The sequence below is a fragment of the Numenius arquata genome, chromosome 1, assembly GCF_964106895.1.
Source record: "Numenius arquata chromosome 1, bNumArq3.hap1.1, whole genome shotgun sequence".
Taxonomy (NCBI): domain Eukaryota; kingdom Metazoa; phylum Chordata; class Aves; order Charadriiformes; family Scolopacidae; genus Numenius; species Numenius arquata.
Genome location: NC_133576.1, coordinates 140,558,021 through 140,574,629, shown reverse-complemented (window position 1 = coordinate 140,574,629; position 16,609 = coordinate 140,558,021). Strand labels below are relative to the sequence as shown.

The 16,609-nt window shown below is 42.2% G+C and overlaps 1 protein-coding gene across 2 annotated transcripts in view; it reads right to left on the bottom strand.

Annotated features, from left to right (window-relative positions):
• Nucleotides 1–16,609, bottom strand: part of PGM2L1 (phosphoglucomutase 2 like 1) — a 57,876-nt gene that overhangs the window by 15,206 nt on the left and 26,061 nt on the right. For both annotated transcript variants that reach the window (XM_074168681.1, XM_074168598.1), the window contains 4 exons: nucleotides 9,835–10,002; nucleotides 4,130–4,236; nucleotides 904–988; nucleotides 44–127 (listed from right to left, as the gene is read on the bottom strand). In XM_074168681.1, coding sequence (XP_074024782.1) covers nucleotides 44–127; nucleotides 904–988; nucleotides 4,130–4,236; nucleotides 9,835–10,002 — 444 coding nt within the window. The remainder of the gene's footprint in view (nucleotides 1–43; nucleotides 128–903; nucleotides 989–4,129; nucleotides 4,237–9,834; nucleotides 10,003–16,609) is intronic.

Below are 16,609 nucleotides of genomic sequence, written 5' to 3'. Positions count from 1 at the left end.
CAACTGGCTGTGACAGGCTACGAACCTCAAGTTCAAGCCTTACCTTGTACCCGTTGTCCTCCTTTCGGTTGTGGGACGCTGTGATCATCACACCAGCCACAGCTTTGAGCTGCTGAACAGCATAGGGCTACAAAGGAAACCCAGAAATGTCGATTTACTCAAGAGTTCTGCAGCTGATACAGGTAATATTATATTATCAGGACAGTTATGCAATAGGATGCTACAGGAGAAGCGGTTCAAAGTTTCACCAGTTTATTTGAAAATTGTTTATGTGAACACTCATCATTCCGTTTCCTGTAATAGAGAGAAAGCTGCTGTCCTGTTGCATCGGAACGTTATTCTATTTACCAACGACATAAACACAATTGTTAACTGGCCAACTAAAGAAAGTCCACACTCAGATTACACTAGTATTTGAGAAAGACAAAACAGGTTGAAACAGAAAGAAGGGTTTCCCCAAAAGGCTTGTTGAAAAACAAGTTATGGGTATTTCCAGCTAAAGAGCATCCAGTCCTTTCAGTCCTCCCCTCGAAACAAGATCCACAGCATACACTGCACACTAGAAAAGCTTGCAGAATAGAAATCAAGGATTTAAAGCCCTGCAAGAAAAAGTTTCTGTGACTAAACAGAAAGCTCTGGGGGTTTTGGAGATTGAAAGTAGAGGCAATCCTTCATTTCTTTCACCCTAAGCAGTGTCTTATGTTCACAAACTATCTGCATCCAGAAAAGTTCAGCAACTCCCTTGTTACAACCTCTTTGAAGAGCCAAATGTACCCAGCAGCCTCTATTTTTCTGTTTAAATAACAGAATTTGATAAAAAAATTGCTAGTTCTGATTTTTAGTAATCTTTCAAATACTCCATTACCTATATGGTTCAACAATATAAAGGAGAAGGTGACTCACCACAAACGGTGTAGGGACATACGTGGAAAAGAAGTAGACGGGGACATCCTTAGCCAGCAGGACTGCTGCAGTGAGCTTTGCCAGTCTACCAACACGAGAAAAGAGAAGATCCAGTCAACCCAACTCCCCACGACAACCCAACAGCCAGATGGTATTACCGTAACCTTCACTTCACTTGTTCCTTAAATCCCTTTTTCTTTCCTTACACTAAAAGCAGGATCGTACAGTTTACACAGACAATTAATACAGTTTCCAGGGTACAGAATCCAAGACAGTGCTTTTATTTCTGACTTGAAAAGCACAAGGCAATTCAGTCAACCACATAAATAAACCGGTGATATCAAAACCAAAGACACAGAACTGACTGGTGTGACACTTGTCCTTCATTCAAGGACAGAACCAATCCCCCAGAAAGTTTGAAGTGCCAGATGTCGGCAACAGCAGGTCTGGGAAAGGATTCCGTATCCCAGTTGGCAAAGCTTGTTTGCCAGCCTTGTTCAGCAGCTTCAGACAACATCCATGGGGCAGATCTATCCCTAAAATACACTTTAAACCAGCACACTCTTACTCCAGAAAGTTTAGAGACAGTAACAGCAGCTGAGTTTTTAAACCTTGCCTTTATAATAAACTTTTCCTTTCAAGCAGCAGGGAAACTCATTCTCTTTCAGGTAACTTTGATATGAAACTGTTCTTTTCAAGAACACGCAGCTCGGTGGTTAATGGGAAGTATCAGAGCCAAAATAGATGAGAGATTAAACAGTGTAAATTTGCTTCACTCAACTCATTTTTACAGACAAGCATTAATACTTGCTTCCTTATCTCCCACGATGAGTACACTGTAGTTTCAGTTACTCAGAATTTCACTATAGCACCTAACAAACATAACCTAAAACCATTGAAAGAGTTTGGGAGCTCAGCTTGTAGTTGAAACTACTGAAATTTTGCTTGTGTATCACAATGGTTTACGTCAATTTAATTAGGGGGTAGAGTTGGAGGGTTTGCCATCTCCCTCGGCACTGGAGCTGATGGAAAGAAAGGGGTGCTGCTGCTAATAGTGCCGGATAAACACGCTGATCCAATTAAAGCCCCTCTTTTGGGGAGGTTCAATTTGATTTTAGCACTCCTGGAACTGTGTGTCAGCCAAAGGGGACAAAAGAAAAACACATAGCTGAGAACCGACTTGTTCCTTTTGACACGTGAAACACGACGACCGTGCTGCCATCAAGTCTGAATTCCGAGCTTTGTGTGGCTGGAAAGGAATGTTTTTCTGACACTTCCACATTTTTAAGCTGTGAATAACCCAATTTGGGTAAGAGCCTTGCAAACACAGTGTAACAGATAAGTTTAAAACCCTTATGCCAAAGCCCGGTGGATAATGTGCCACACGCATCTGAAAAAGGACAGGAAAGCCTGGAGAGGGAGGTTTCAGGGGAACAGAGAAACTAGATTCTCTGCTCTGCTATGAAAGAACTTTCATAGCCCCAGAATATGAAATTATTGACAAAAATAAATAAAAATAAAATTACTATGTTAGAACAATTAACTACAACAATTAACTACTAATAAACTAAATAAATTAGCTACTGGGTTAGCATTTTTTGTAAAGCACACCATTACAACATGTGTTTTGCTCCCCAAATGACAAGGAATTAGGATTCCTTATGAAATTCAGAAAGCAGTTCTTTCAGAGATTCCCTCTCCCCTTTCCCTGCACAGTTTGGCGTCACTGGAAGTTTGCATTTTAAGTATTCCAGGTAAAATATTCCCAATGTGGAAATACACTGGATCACAGACCAGAATAAGGGTACCAAAACACAGACTAGAATAAGGGTACCAAAATATTGGGTTACAGTAGGCTGCAGGTAGAATTCTTCTCCCCCAAGCAAGCTTAAATCAGATGCATAATATAACAGAACAGCGTTAAGAACAGTGTATTAACATTTGGTGATTTCAAGCCTAGATGTCAATATTCCAAATTTACCTTCACATTCAATTTTGTTCTCCGGGCATATCAACTTCTTAATACCTGCCTAATGTTCTTGGGCATTTAGACAGTAAATTCTTTGGTGAAGTGACTAGTCGTACATTCCACATTTGCAGAGAACTGGTATTATAAAGGATTTATTTAGTCCATGCCTCTCTTCGTTACTATTTTAATCGACTAAGCGGCGTACCCCAGGGCTCGGTATTGGGGGCGGTTCTCTTTAACATCTTTATCAATGATCTGGACGAGGGGATCGAGTGCACCACCAGTAAGTTCGCAGACGACACCAAGTTGGGTGGGAGCGTCGACCTGCTGGAGGGTAGAAAGGCTTTGCAGAGGGATCTGGACAGGCTGGCTGGATGGGCCGAGGCCAATGGGTTCAACAAGGCCAAGTGCCAGGTCCTGCACTTGGGGGACACTACAGGCTTAGGGAAGAGCGGCTGGAGCTGCCTGGCAGAAAAGGACCTGGAGGTGTTGGTCAGCTGTCGGCTGAACGTGAGCCAGCAGTGTGCCCAGGTGGCCAAGGAGGCCACCAACATCCTGGCCTGTCTCAGGAACAGTGTGGCCAGCAGGACTCAGGAGTGATCATCCCCCTGTACTGGGCACTGGTGAGGCTCCACCTCAAGGGCTGTGTCCAGTTTTGGGCCCCTCACCACAAAAAAGACCTTGAGGGGCTGGAGCGTGTCCAGAGAAGGGCAACGGAGCTGGTGAGGGGTCTGGAGCACAAGTCTTGTGAGGAGCGGCTGAGGGAGCTGGGGGTGTTCAGCCTGGAGAAAAGGAGGTGGAGGGGAGACCTTCTCGCTCTCTCCAACTCCCTGAAAGGAGGGTGTAGCCAGGGGGGGTCGGTCTCTTCTCCCAAGGAACAGGCCATGGGACAAGAGGAAACGGCCTCAAGTTGTGCCAGGGGAGGTTCAGATTGGATATTAGGAAAAATGTTTACACTGAAAGGGTCATTAAGCCCTGGAATGGGCTGCCCAGGGAAGTGGTTGAGGCACCATCCCTGAAGGGATTTAAAAGAAGGGTTGACACAGAGCTTAGAGACATGGGTTAGTGATGGGTTTTTTATCAGTTAGGTTGATGGTTGGACTATGTCCCTTCCAAACTAGACAATTCTGTGATTCTATGATTCTCAGTGATGGGAAAGTGGGCACGCAGTTCATGACAAAAATATTCTGATAGAACGGAATGCATTTAAAGCCACAATTTAATTTCTAGTCTTGCAAATGTAATCAATACTCATACTTCTTACTGCTGCAGTTGCTGGTCACCTGACCTCGTGTGTCATATCCAACAACAAAGCCTCTCTGCTTAAAGTCTGAAAAACATCTCTCAAGATACTTGTAGATCCCCTGGGAAAGAAAAAAAAGAAGAAAAAAGGGAGGAATTAGCTCTAGTGCAGCACATAAATATTAACAGTGATCTTTCGCATAGGGTGTACAATGTCAGTGGGCAAAATACAGCTCAGCAAAAATGTCAAGAATAATATTCACAAAAGCAGCATATTTATTTTTCCCCAAAGTTCACACAAAGAAAGAATGCAAACAGAGAAACAGTTGTGGGAAATAAAAGCAGTACAATATAAGTGACCAACAGCATATACAGAAAACTCCAGCCAGCAAAATCCTCAACAGGCAAACAGTTGTTTTCAATCTGTACTGTGCTTTGGTGTATTCAAACCATCCTCTTAAAGACCAAATTGAAAAAAAAATCCATTTTTTGGAAGTCCATCCACTCAGGCAACATAAGGGTAGTGTTGGTCAGTGCTAGTCTTTACCCTTGTGTTCCCAGTACAAGTCAGACACCTTTTCAGCGCTGCTTCCAAAGCGTTAGTTCTAAATTTGCATTTAAAAGATGCTTCATCCCTACCCACTTTTTAAAAATAAATTTTATTGCTAGTGACCTGCTCTAGATGGACAGATTAAAGTCTTCGATTTATACACCATGCAGACACAGTAGCACAAATACAAGTTGTCTTCTATACACCAAGGCAGAACACTTCCAATGGCAAGATATGAGAGAAGACCCCCATCAGGAAGAAGAAAGGGGAGCAGACGAAGGGAGTAAATTTTTAAAACACATTGAGGATGAGGAGAAATACGTGTTGAAACATCGCCAGGAGAAAACTTACCACACCTGATCTTATCTTATAAATGTCACCTCTTATGAGGGCACAAGCTTCCTCTGGATAAAAGGGACAGGGGCATTTTGTACTAGAATTAAACTGATTTTTCCTCCAATATTAAAGTGCAATTCTTTGCAATGTCTTTATCTGGATCTGACTCGGTATCACCAATAAGCAATCTCTCAGCTGGAAAGCTTCTACCCATGAAATTCAGCTGAGCTCAATTTTTTTAATGGTTATTTCCCTTTTCACCAAGAACGTGCTTCAAACATGAACAAGCGGATACCGGAATCTCTTTGGAGAACCATTTCAGCCACCAATGTAGTGTTTCTATAGGATCCACAGAGAGAGAAAAACTTTAAAATAAATAAAACTCTTTGAATACTGACGGAACTGGAAGCCGTGCCCACGGCACCATCGGCAGCTGAAGTCACCTTCACGCCGAGCTGAAACGTGTTGACACGCAAACACGTTCACACCGCCCCGACGACTTCTCGAGAACTTTCATTCACAGTTGTAAAGCGACACGAGACAAGGGAATGGGAAAAACTCGTTCAAGTTTGACTTGAACAGATTGACTAACATTTCAAGAGACGAACAACAGATTTCTTATCAACAGATCTTTACTGAGGCTTATTTATTTTGAGATCAGAGCACATTGCAGAGTTTTATCTGTATTAGTTGATCAAACATCAAGAAACTGAACCAAAAAAAAAAAAAATACTTACAGAAGCAGGACCCTATTGGGTGCCACTACAATCTAAATAAAGCTCTCCTCAAGGGTAAGGTGACATTTTTCCTAGGACATCCTCTTAAACCAGTTTTACTGTTTGACAGGGCTCAAAGATTTCATCGGAATAAAAACAGGCATGTCTTTACTTTCTGCCATGGGGAAGTTTTGCTTCAAATTAAGACAACGTGATATGCAGTATGAGAACAAAGATCCCACAGCTGACATTAGTCCGGCCCTACTGGACTTGTTTACCATCCAAACACCTTTATTAAAGCTGCAGAAAATTAAAATAAATAAAAAAATGACAGTGAGAGGAAGTGAATACAGTCTCTCCACTATCTGAACCTCCTACTCAGGTTCACACCTATTTTCCTCCAGGTGCCATTCTCCCTTTCTCAGAGGACCGTCAGCAACTCCAACATCTCTTGGGGTAAGTCCTTTCTTTAATAGGCTTCTCAATTTAAAGAATTTCTATTTCTTTTTTACAGGACTCAGGTTTTGATAGTGTCCCCATCTAATTTCTCCTGGGATAGCTACTGCTTCTAAATTGAAGATATCCAAGTCAACATCCTGCCATGACAGACTTGGTGATAATTAATAACTTATTAGCAAATGTCAGCATACAAATGTGTAGCCACCCCAGTGGATTGAAGACAAAATTCTCTTTAGGTGCACTGAAGTATTTCAAACATTTATACCACTGCACAGTTCAGGTGATTTCCCTATATAAAATTCACAGACAGATCTAGTTTCCCATGTTTTAAATAATCCTCTTGCACGTCCAGGCCCTTACAATTAATTTCAAAAGAGAAGGGAGGTGAAAGTGATGGTATCAAGAACGGGATGGAAAGAATTTTGGTTGACGAAATCAAGAGAGAGTAACAGCTTTCTGAAGTCCAGTATTTAAATTTTTCAACTATTATCTTTAGCTTTGTTTATATAGCAACAGGAAACACATAGCAATGATGCAAAGATGACTGGTTTTGGCATTGTGGAGGTCAGTGATGGGTTAATTACCTATTAATAAAAGCAATTGGTTCAGCAGGACAGAAGCAGTGCTCGAGCAGGAAAACGGAGGGTTTATGCCCAGGTTACATACCTACAACCTTCCGGAGAGTCGAAAGCAACTTTGGGATATTCTGTACCTTTCTGGATCTGACTTTTCATGATATAATCACGCAAATGAAGAACGCACGCAACTTAACTAAGGTTTATTTTAATTGAAGGAAATACTTTAGTGACACTGCAGTCTAGTTTTCTGAATGGCTGTTTATTCCTGTAGGAGGTGAGGACAAATAGAGAGAGACAGGGTCGCCCATTCTCAGGTTCAGTTCAGCAATACTGTTAATGCCTTTAGCTTCTGAAACAGTAGTCAAACAAAGAGATTAAATCTGGTGCAGTTTACTTCAAAACAAGTTCTAATCTGCTTCCCAGAGGTTGTGCCTCCATGACAGATTGCTTTTCCTAACTTGAGATACGGTTTTAATAAACAACTAAAAATAGAAGCTCCAGAGAGGGAGCAATTGAATACAACCCGGTTTCTTACTTTCAGAAACCGGTAATGCCCGTGAAATTCAACTTGCAAACACGTTCCCCGCTGACCAAAATGAAACTTTTTGCTTTCTGCCAAGAATGCGTATCAGTCAGCCCATCCCAGCTCCGTCAGGATTTCGCCAGACTGGAAACACAAAGGCAGCACGCGACGTTCAGGCGCTGGGAGCACGAGCGACTCCAAACCCAACAGACTGCACAGGCCAAAAAAGCAAAGTGACTATTATTAACTTCCTCTGCATTGTCAAGATGTTTGCTCTGGTTCAAAGAGCAAATTTAAAGCAATTTCGCTACTCTTAACAACTCCGTCACTGGCAACAAACTACTAGTTTTTAAAACTACTTTTCCCTTCATCTCTCCAGCTTGTTCCCACCGGATCAGTGGGGACCACGTGTACCACACCAGTAAGTTTTCTTCACACCAGTACAGTATTTGCGGCAGATGAGTTTGGCCTGATCAGCTCAGAAAGGCTGGAATTAAAGGAAACATCATTCTAAGCTGTGTCCAGTTTAAAAACCTAAAGCAAACTTTCTGTTAGACGGACCCAAGATGATACTGAAGAGAAAAAAGCTGGTCAGATACAAGGCTGGGTTTCAAATGCTACGAATGAGCTCCAACATGTTACTTCAATTCTTTTCAAAGCCTGTATAAACAGATACTGGAATTTGGTTTCACCGCAAGAGTTTGGGTCCAGTTGTACCAGTCAGACATTAGAGTATGGCAAACAGCTTAATAAAATCCTGGCTGTTCCAAGTTCTAAGTGAGCCAACAGAAAACAAATTATTTCAGTCTTATCTACTGAGGGACTTGTATCAGAGCATTAACCTGCAGAGATGACTATTTTAAAACATTTAAGTACACAGTATTAAATGAGAGATTGTATCAACCCTTTGTAAATCATGCAATAAACCACCTTTTATCATATGGCTGAGGCTCCATTTATAAAAAAGTACTTGACAAAGTACATAAGATTCAGTAGGTTTGCCGTAACGAGATATTTTTAGTGATTTTCCAAGTATAATGGTTACAAATATATCAGTTCATTATATTTTCAATAGGCAAGACTTAGGGTGGGAACAGATTGGATGTTTAAGTATGTTTAATATGCACAGTCCAAACCCATTTGTATTTTATACATTCATAAGGAAAGGAAATAGGAAACATCCATTCTCTGACTCATTCTGTTCATTTTCAAAAGGATTCAACACTTCTCTTTCCTTGCCTCCCACTACCTTCACTGAGATGAGAGAAAGCTGTATTTTGCAAATTAAGAATCCAACTCCTTTTTGCTTAATATTTACCATAATAAAGTCTGTACAAGAATGACTGCTGAAGTCAGGAATGACAGTTTAACAGTACAACCCCAGATAAATCAATGTCCAAACTCAGACTCTTCTGTCACGTGCTCAAAGTCTGGATAATATCAGACCAATTTCAAATGCACTTTGAATTAATTTCTTATGAAGTTTAGTTGTAAAGAGTAGTTATTTAATCTACTTATTTGGGGGAAAAATTATCAGAGGAACACATTAGCTGAGAAGCAGTCGGGTACTGTACAATAAACAAAGTTAAGAACAAATCCACTACAAGATAACAATTAGAAAAGAAGCATTGATCATTTTTGATCAAAAACTAAATTAACATCAACTGCTCCTTCCAAAGGTGTTTACTGAAAAGCTGGGGAAAGAAATGAGACAACTGGGGACCAAGTTCTTTGAGAAAGAACCTATTATCTGCCTTTGAACCAAACAGCTCTTCAATGAAAGGCAGAGATGAGGAAGCCTTGTATTAATCAATAGGTTGATTTATTTGGACAATCAACACGGATACAACTCATTAACATTGCTTGAAAGAGATGCAGGGAGGGAAATGGAGAAGAGTCTGATTATCTTCCAGCGCCCTTCTGGCATGAAAGGCCAAACTCAACAGAGGAAAAAAGGAAGGTAAAAGATATTTAAGAAACAAGTCCAGAAAATTGTATTTCTGGTTGTTAATGCAGTTGTAGGTAACACAACCAGTGTTACTGGAAGGATTCCCCCAAAGTTAGACAACTTACAATATAGATGTTCTTCACAGCCAGTCTACATTTTGCTTTTTCATCTTAATTCCTGTTCATTTTCTTATTAAAACCTGCTATTTTTGTACAGTTACTCATAACTTTGGCTAAAAATGAAACAAAAGGCTTGTTTGGTTGGGAAGTGGGTTTGCTTTTTGGATTTTCTTAGGGCTTTTTTTGTGTAGTTTTTGACAAATACTACAAGTTCTTATGACAGCTAAGGATTTCCAACTTCAGAGCAGAATAATAGAGTTTAACTACTGGCCAAATTCCAGCAGAAGTGATTATATTCTGCCTCCTAGGATGTCAATTAAACCTGTTCAAGCTACTTTATTTTCTTCCAGTGCTAAACTTTTCATGCTCTCGCTCTGCTCTTGAATGGCTGCTGTGTTTCTCCCTCAGCTTCTATTTCAGCGGTACCCTGTACGACCCAAATATTTACTGTGAAACCATTTCCTCCTCTCCCATACAACGATTCATCTTACCTGCGTTGACTGGATCACCGTAAGATCATTAATGTAGCAGAAGCCGGCTCCCATAGCGGAGCGGAGCCCGGCAGTCCCAAAGGTCAGCCTGCAGCAGAGACGGTCCCGTAACTCTTTATGCTTTCCATTCTGTAACAAGTTTTCAATCTGTTCTTTCGTTTTTTCATTCTGCAAAAGAAGATTAGGGTCTTCATTTAGTTCTTGAAATCAGGATCTGAACTACAAGAAAGCTGGGGAGGGATTTTACAAGGGCGTGTAGTGATGGGACAAGGGTTAACGGCTTCAAACTGGAAGAGGGGAGATTTAGATCGGGTATTAGGAAGAACTTCTTTGCTGTGAGGGTGGTGAGAGCCTGGCCCAGGTTGCCCAGAGAAGCTGTGGCTGCCCCATCCCTGGAGGGGTTCAAGGCCAAGTTGGATGGTGCTTGGAGCAACCTGCTCTGGTGGGAGGTGTCCCTGGATGGAACCGGGTGGTCTTTAAGGTCCTTGCTCATTGTTTTTAAATAATTCCTAGTTCTGCACTGCTACAAGTTCTTCCTATCCTATAAAATGCCTGTCTGCACAAACTAGCCGTCACTGTAACTCTCCTTTCTGCCATATTCTCTTTTCTGTACCATCCTTATTTATAAAAGATCTCTTGCTGCTGTTGATATGCTGATGTGTTTGCCCAGTCTTTACTACACTTTCCAGCTCCATGAAGCCTGTAAGTGAGGAGCAGAGACTTTAGAACAGGTTTTTCCGAGGCAGGTAGCACAAGTCAATTCTCGATCTGTGCTGCTGGAAGACAGACAAAAATCCTAACTTCAAAGCAGCGCTTCCTTCCTCCCCACCCGCGGGAAAAGTCTGTAAACAGGCACAGTAAAATAAAGCTGACATTGTAAAACCAAAAATAAAGCCTGTCTTTTCAAGTTACATTAACCGTTAGTGAGGCAGGTCCAAGAGAGTCAAAGCCCCTATTTATCACAAACTCTCAAATAAAGATAGGTATTTCTGTCAGAAAAATCCATTTTTGACACTTTCCCTTCACAGCATATACACTGGATATGAGCGGGTTGAAAAATAAGTCCTATTTCTGAAGGTAAGTATCACATCCATCATTATAACAGCCACTTTCACTGCTCTCCAGACTTAGATTTTTAACTCTATTTGGGAGGGTCTCAATCTTGTCGGGAAAACCCAGAGAATCAAAAACAAATTTCCCCAATTACTTAAAAGTTCTGAAAGAATGCATTTTAAATACAGTATGTGATACAGCCACTAAACAAAAGAATTCTCCGAAGAAATCGCTGGATGTATCTTTAACAGGTAGCATCCTTCTGAAGAAAAAAAACCCCATTTTGCTCCCAAAAGCAGTACTCATGTCAGTGAAACGTAACTTTATTGTTGGTCGGAGAACACAGAGAGCAGTTGCTTTACGATCTGCCCCCAAAAGCAGCAGAATATACACCCACTAACCTACTCAGAAGAACTTTTCAAAATAAAAGGCTATGTAAATCGGTTAATTTGATGTATATCAATATATTAAAAGATTCTTGTGGTTCATATGGAAAAGCCAGAGCCATTCCCCCCTTCTGGTATCGTTGTCAGCCGGCTGTTACACCACTTCGCCTCCACTTGCACAGCTACTGGAACCAGCGCCCCGACACCAGATGCCTAGAAAAAGGCCCAAGGACAGCCAAATCACGGCAGAAAGGTGGACAACGTTGCCAGGGCCACCTCAGCATTCCCTACGTAGGGAGTTCCTCATCTGCACAGGAGGGCTCCTTGTACCAACAAAGAGATACAAACACCAGGCAAGTCAGAAAAGAACATTTTCATAGAATCATAGAATCATCCAGGTTGGAAGAGACCCTTGGGATCATCGAGTCCAACCATCTACCCTACTCTACAAAGTTCTCCCCTACACCATATCCCCCAGCACCACATCTAAACGGCTCTTAAACACATCCAGGGATGGTGACTCAACCCCCTCCCTGGGCAGCCTGTTCCAATGCCCGACCACTCGTTCTGTGAAAAATTCTTTCCTAATGTTCAGTCTAAACCTACCCTGCTGGAGCTTGAAGCCATTCCCTCTCGTTCCGTCATTAATTACCTGTGCAAAGAGACCAGCACCAACCTCTCTACAGTGTCCTTTCAAGTAGTTGTAGAGAGGTTTTCAAAAAACATTGTCATCCCATGCCTTTATCATATAAAACTTGTGACTAAAATGACTGGCCACACGACAAGGAAAAGGTTTGGCTAAATAAAAAAGTAGGAAGCAAAAATTGTGATCTGAAACCCACTCCACTTTCAGGACTCATTGTATTTATGAAAGAACACAGGTGTTTGTTATCCCCATTTACTACCATTCCTCCCTCAGCTGAGGGAGCGATTACACGCATCTCTAAAAAGCGTAATTCAAGTATTTACCTTATTGTAGGAAATGTTTCAACGCTACAATCAATGCTACAAATATCAGCGTTTTAAAGTCAATCCCACGCAGCGCACAGTATGTTACGTAGCAGGGGGGATAAAAGACACTGATTATTGAAATCTCCTTCTGTTCGTTCAGTATTTTCTCATACTTCCATCGCTGTTGAAGCTATGGACTTCCAAGCGTACACAACACCACACTGTGTTTGCTCTTCATAGTTATTCTGCACCCTCACCTAATACTGAAGCTAGGAAACAATGGGACAAAATAGGGAAATTTTAATCACAGAATGATCTGGGGTTGGAAGGGACCTCTGGAGATCATCTACTCCAACCCCCTGCCAGAGCAGGGTCACCCAGAGCAGGTTGCACAGGAACGTGTCCAGGTGGGTTTGAATGTCTCCAGAGAAGGAGACTCCACCACCTCTCTGGGCAGCCTCTTCCAGGGTTCTGCCACCCTCACAGGAAAGAAGTTCCTCCCCATGTTTAGGTGGAACTTCCCATGTTCAAGTTTGTGCCCATTACCTCTTGTCCTGTCCCTGGGCACCACTGGAAAAAGACTGGCCCCATCTTCTTGACACCCTCCCTTTAAGTATTTACAGGTGTTGACCAGATTCTCCCCTCAGTCTTCTCTTCTCCAGACTAAAAAGACCCAGGTCCCTCAGCCTTTCCTCGTTAAGAGAGATGCTCCAGGCCCCTCATCATCTTTGTAGCCCTCTGCTGTACCCTCTCCAGCAGTTCCCTGTTCTTCTGGAACTGGGGAGCCCAGAACTGGACCCAGTGCTCCAGATGGGGCCTCCCCAGGGCAGAGCAGAGGGGGAGGATGACCTCCCTCCACCTGCTGGTCACACTCTTCCTAATGCCCCCCAGGATGCCATTGGCCTTCTTGGCCCCAAGGGCACATTGCTGGCTCATGGTCATCCTGTTGTCCACCAACATATTAATGACCTATGATGATTAGAACGAGATAGTCGTGGTAATACCGACCACGGTATCTTGGATGTGCCTGGGGAGACCTGAGGGAAAGCGAGAGAAGGCGAGTCCAGCTTGACAAAGCAAAACAACAACAGAAGAATATCGACGTGTGTCCCTTTTACAACACAGAGAGCAATTCACCCATAGGATGCTGCTTTGTGAGAAGCGGGTCAGTAAGTACCTATATTTTATAACATAGGGATTTTGAAGGCTTTATAAATTAATTTATTCATCAAGAAACTCAGCCTGTCTATTGAAATCCAGTTAGGACAAGACACTTCACAGCTCCTACAAACAGCACAACCCAGCCAGGCTCACCAACAACAGACTGTGCAGAAGGAATCAACGCACAGCTGTAAAAAATAATTAAGCTTGGGCTGCAATAGTGCTTCTCTAAAATGGTGTTGCTTCCAGCAGGGTCCAAGGAAGGGTTAAAAAAGGCAAATGGAATCTTCAGTGAAAGGCCAGGGTGAAGCAGCCCTGACATTTAAAACAGAGGTCAGCCAGGCTCGGTCCCGAAGCCTCCGCAGGGACAGGAACACGCTCTGCACAGAGGGAGGTTCTTCAGGAGGATCTGAAAAACGCTGGGAGAAGCCCAACGATACGAGCTGCACGCTTTCATCAGGAAAAAAAAAAATACTCAGTAAAACTTCATGGAAAAATCTGAAACTCTTTCCACAGCTTGATAACAGATCTCGAACACTAGCATGATGAGATATGTGAATTTAAAATAAATTTTAATTTCTTTGTGCTTTAAAATAAAAAAGCAAGCCATTATTGTTCAGGCTCTCAGATGACTCTGCAACCAAAACGAGCCATTACTCACAACACAGCTAAAAAAAGGCCTAAAAATAAAACAAAAACAATGAGGCACGACAAATATTAAATCCCAGAAGCGAAAACTTCTCCTTTAGCTGTTCACAGGCAGCCAACCAAGAAACAAATGACTAATGTGAAGAGAGTCTGAGGCAAGAGTACATGAAACCCTCATTTCACACTATGATAACCCAATACATCATTTTGCTTTAAAATAAAGTAACTAAATTACACAGCATCTTTAATAGCTTTTTAGGATACGCTGTTTTGCTTGCCTGCAAACACAGAGTAATGGGTAATACATGACACAGTTTATGGTCTGGAGCTTTGCAAGACTTTTCTGAAGCAGTAGCACAAATATTTATTTTATAAATAGGCTGACATGCATTTTTGATTGAAACTACCTTATTTATTTCCTAGGGAACAAAAACGACCCAGCCAAGATAGCCTCCAAATAACATTTTTAATTTGCTCAGGTTGCGCTCAGCTAAAATTTCCTGTAATCAGAAAAGAAAGGAGGAAAAAAAGAAGTTACAAGCTAAAGAAGATAAAGAAGAAAATCTCAAAGCTTTCCACATATCACCTGAAACTCCTGAGGCAACAGAAAGAAGGTATTTTACAGGATTTACACCAAACCCTGATGTGGTGATCTGTCCCACACTCTGGGTTATGCATTCAATAGCAATGGGGTCATCCTCCCCCTCTGCTCTGCCCTGGGGAGGCCACAGGTGGAGCACTGGGACCAGTTCTGGGCTCCCCAGTTCAAGAAGGACAGGGAACTGCTGGAGAGGGGACAGCAGAGGGCTACAAAGATGATGAGGGGCCTGGAGCATCTCTCTTAATGAGGAAAGGCTGAGGGACCTGGGTCTTTTTAGTCTGGAGAAGAGAAGACTGAGGGGGGATCTGATCAACACCTGTAAATACTTAAAGGGTGGGTGTCAGGAGGATGGGGCCAGTCTTTTTCCAGTGGTGCCCAGTGACAGGACAAGAGGGAACGGGCACAAACTTGAACATATGAAGTTCCACCTAAACATGGGGAGGAACTTCTTTCCTGTGAGGGTGGCAGAGCCCTGGAAGAGGCTGCCCAGAGAGGTGGGGGAGTCTCCTTCTCTGGAGACATTCAAACCCCACCTGGACACATTCCTGTGCAACCTGCTCTGGGTGACCCTGCTCTGGCAGGGGGTTGGAGTAGATGATTTCCAGAGGTCCCTTCCAACCCCAGATCATTCTGTGATTAGAAGACTGATCTCAAGACAGCTGTTGGCACAACCGCCCATGGCAGAATCCTTACTGCTTGTCATTGCTTCCTGCTTTCCAGTTTTTCTCCGAGTTGGAGCTTCAAAGCCTATGGACCAGTTTAGCTTCTTGCAAATCCTGCTTCAGTACGAATATATTTGCCTATATATAATATACTATACTATATATATATACTATATATATAATATACTAAACTGAGAATTTCAAAAGGCACTGCAGTCAGGTGGGACTAAAACATGATAGTTTCCACTGTCAAAGTTTAACCCTATTGCAAATTCTCAAAAACACAGGGTTGGTTTTTTTTTTGCTGTTTTGCATTAAGAGTTATGAAATAAAGTAATAAATTGGAAAGTTTCACAGTAACTCTTATGAAGGTTCCTTTTTCAAAGCGGAATAGTTGTAACATTAAAACACGCAACAGATTTTAACATTAGAGACTGGGGTTATGAAGAAGAAAGTCCTTTAGGCCAAGCGTATTTTCTGAAGTCATTGGTACCAAGGCACAGTCAATCTCTCCATCAACACTATCTTTCCTGTCATGTGAAGCAGGAGGCACTGGAGGGTAAATCGGATTAATCAAGTTATGCAGCACCCCACCGTATTTCTAAATTCCAAGGAAAAATCATCAATCCCGCCCATGGATGCAATTACGTGACACTGAGGTGAGAGGCTTCCTGGCAGCTTTAAGTAGCTCGTTAATGTATTCAAAAATCATTGATAACAGATCGCTGCTTAGAAAAGAATTTCTCCAGCTGCCGGAGCCAAGCAAGGCAGCAGCACGGTGTCAGCACCAAACTCAATTAGCTTCGAAACACAAACACAGAACAACTGAAGTGCCCGCTCTTAACGGTTGCCTGGATGAGTCCGTCAGTAAACTCTGTTAATCACAACGCAGAATCCCAGAGTAAGCAAAAGAGAAGTTCCTTAGAGATTATCAACTCCAGGCATTATTTTTAATATCCTTTAAAAAGAAAAAAAAAAAAACCAACACCACCACAAGACTGCCTAAAGCTTCCTGTCTTAAGCAGAACTAAACTAGGCTGTTTGATACAAAAATAGCCATTCCTCCATAAAAGCAATGCTCTAAGATATCCTTGAGTCCCCGATGGCTCTAACAAAGCAATCTAAACTCTTTTCACGGATTTAGTGATTTGAAGAGCTCACAGAATTCAGTGCTGCTTCTGAAGTCAAGAAGTACATGGATGTCAGTGATACGAAAACAGGATTCCTTTCAGTATCCACCCAGCATGCCCAGTCCCTGCGCTACTGGCCAGCAAGACTTTCTGGAAGAGCAGCTGAAGCCCTCAAGGACGGTG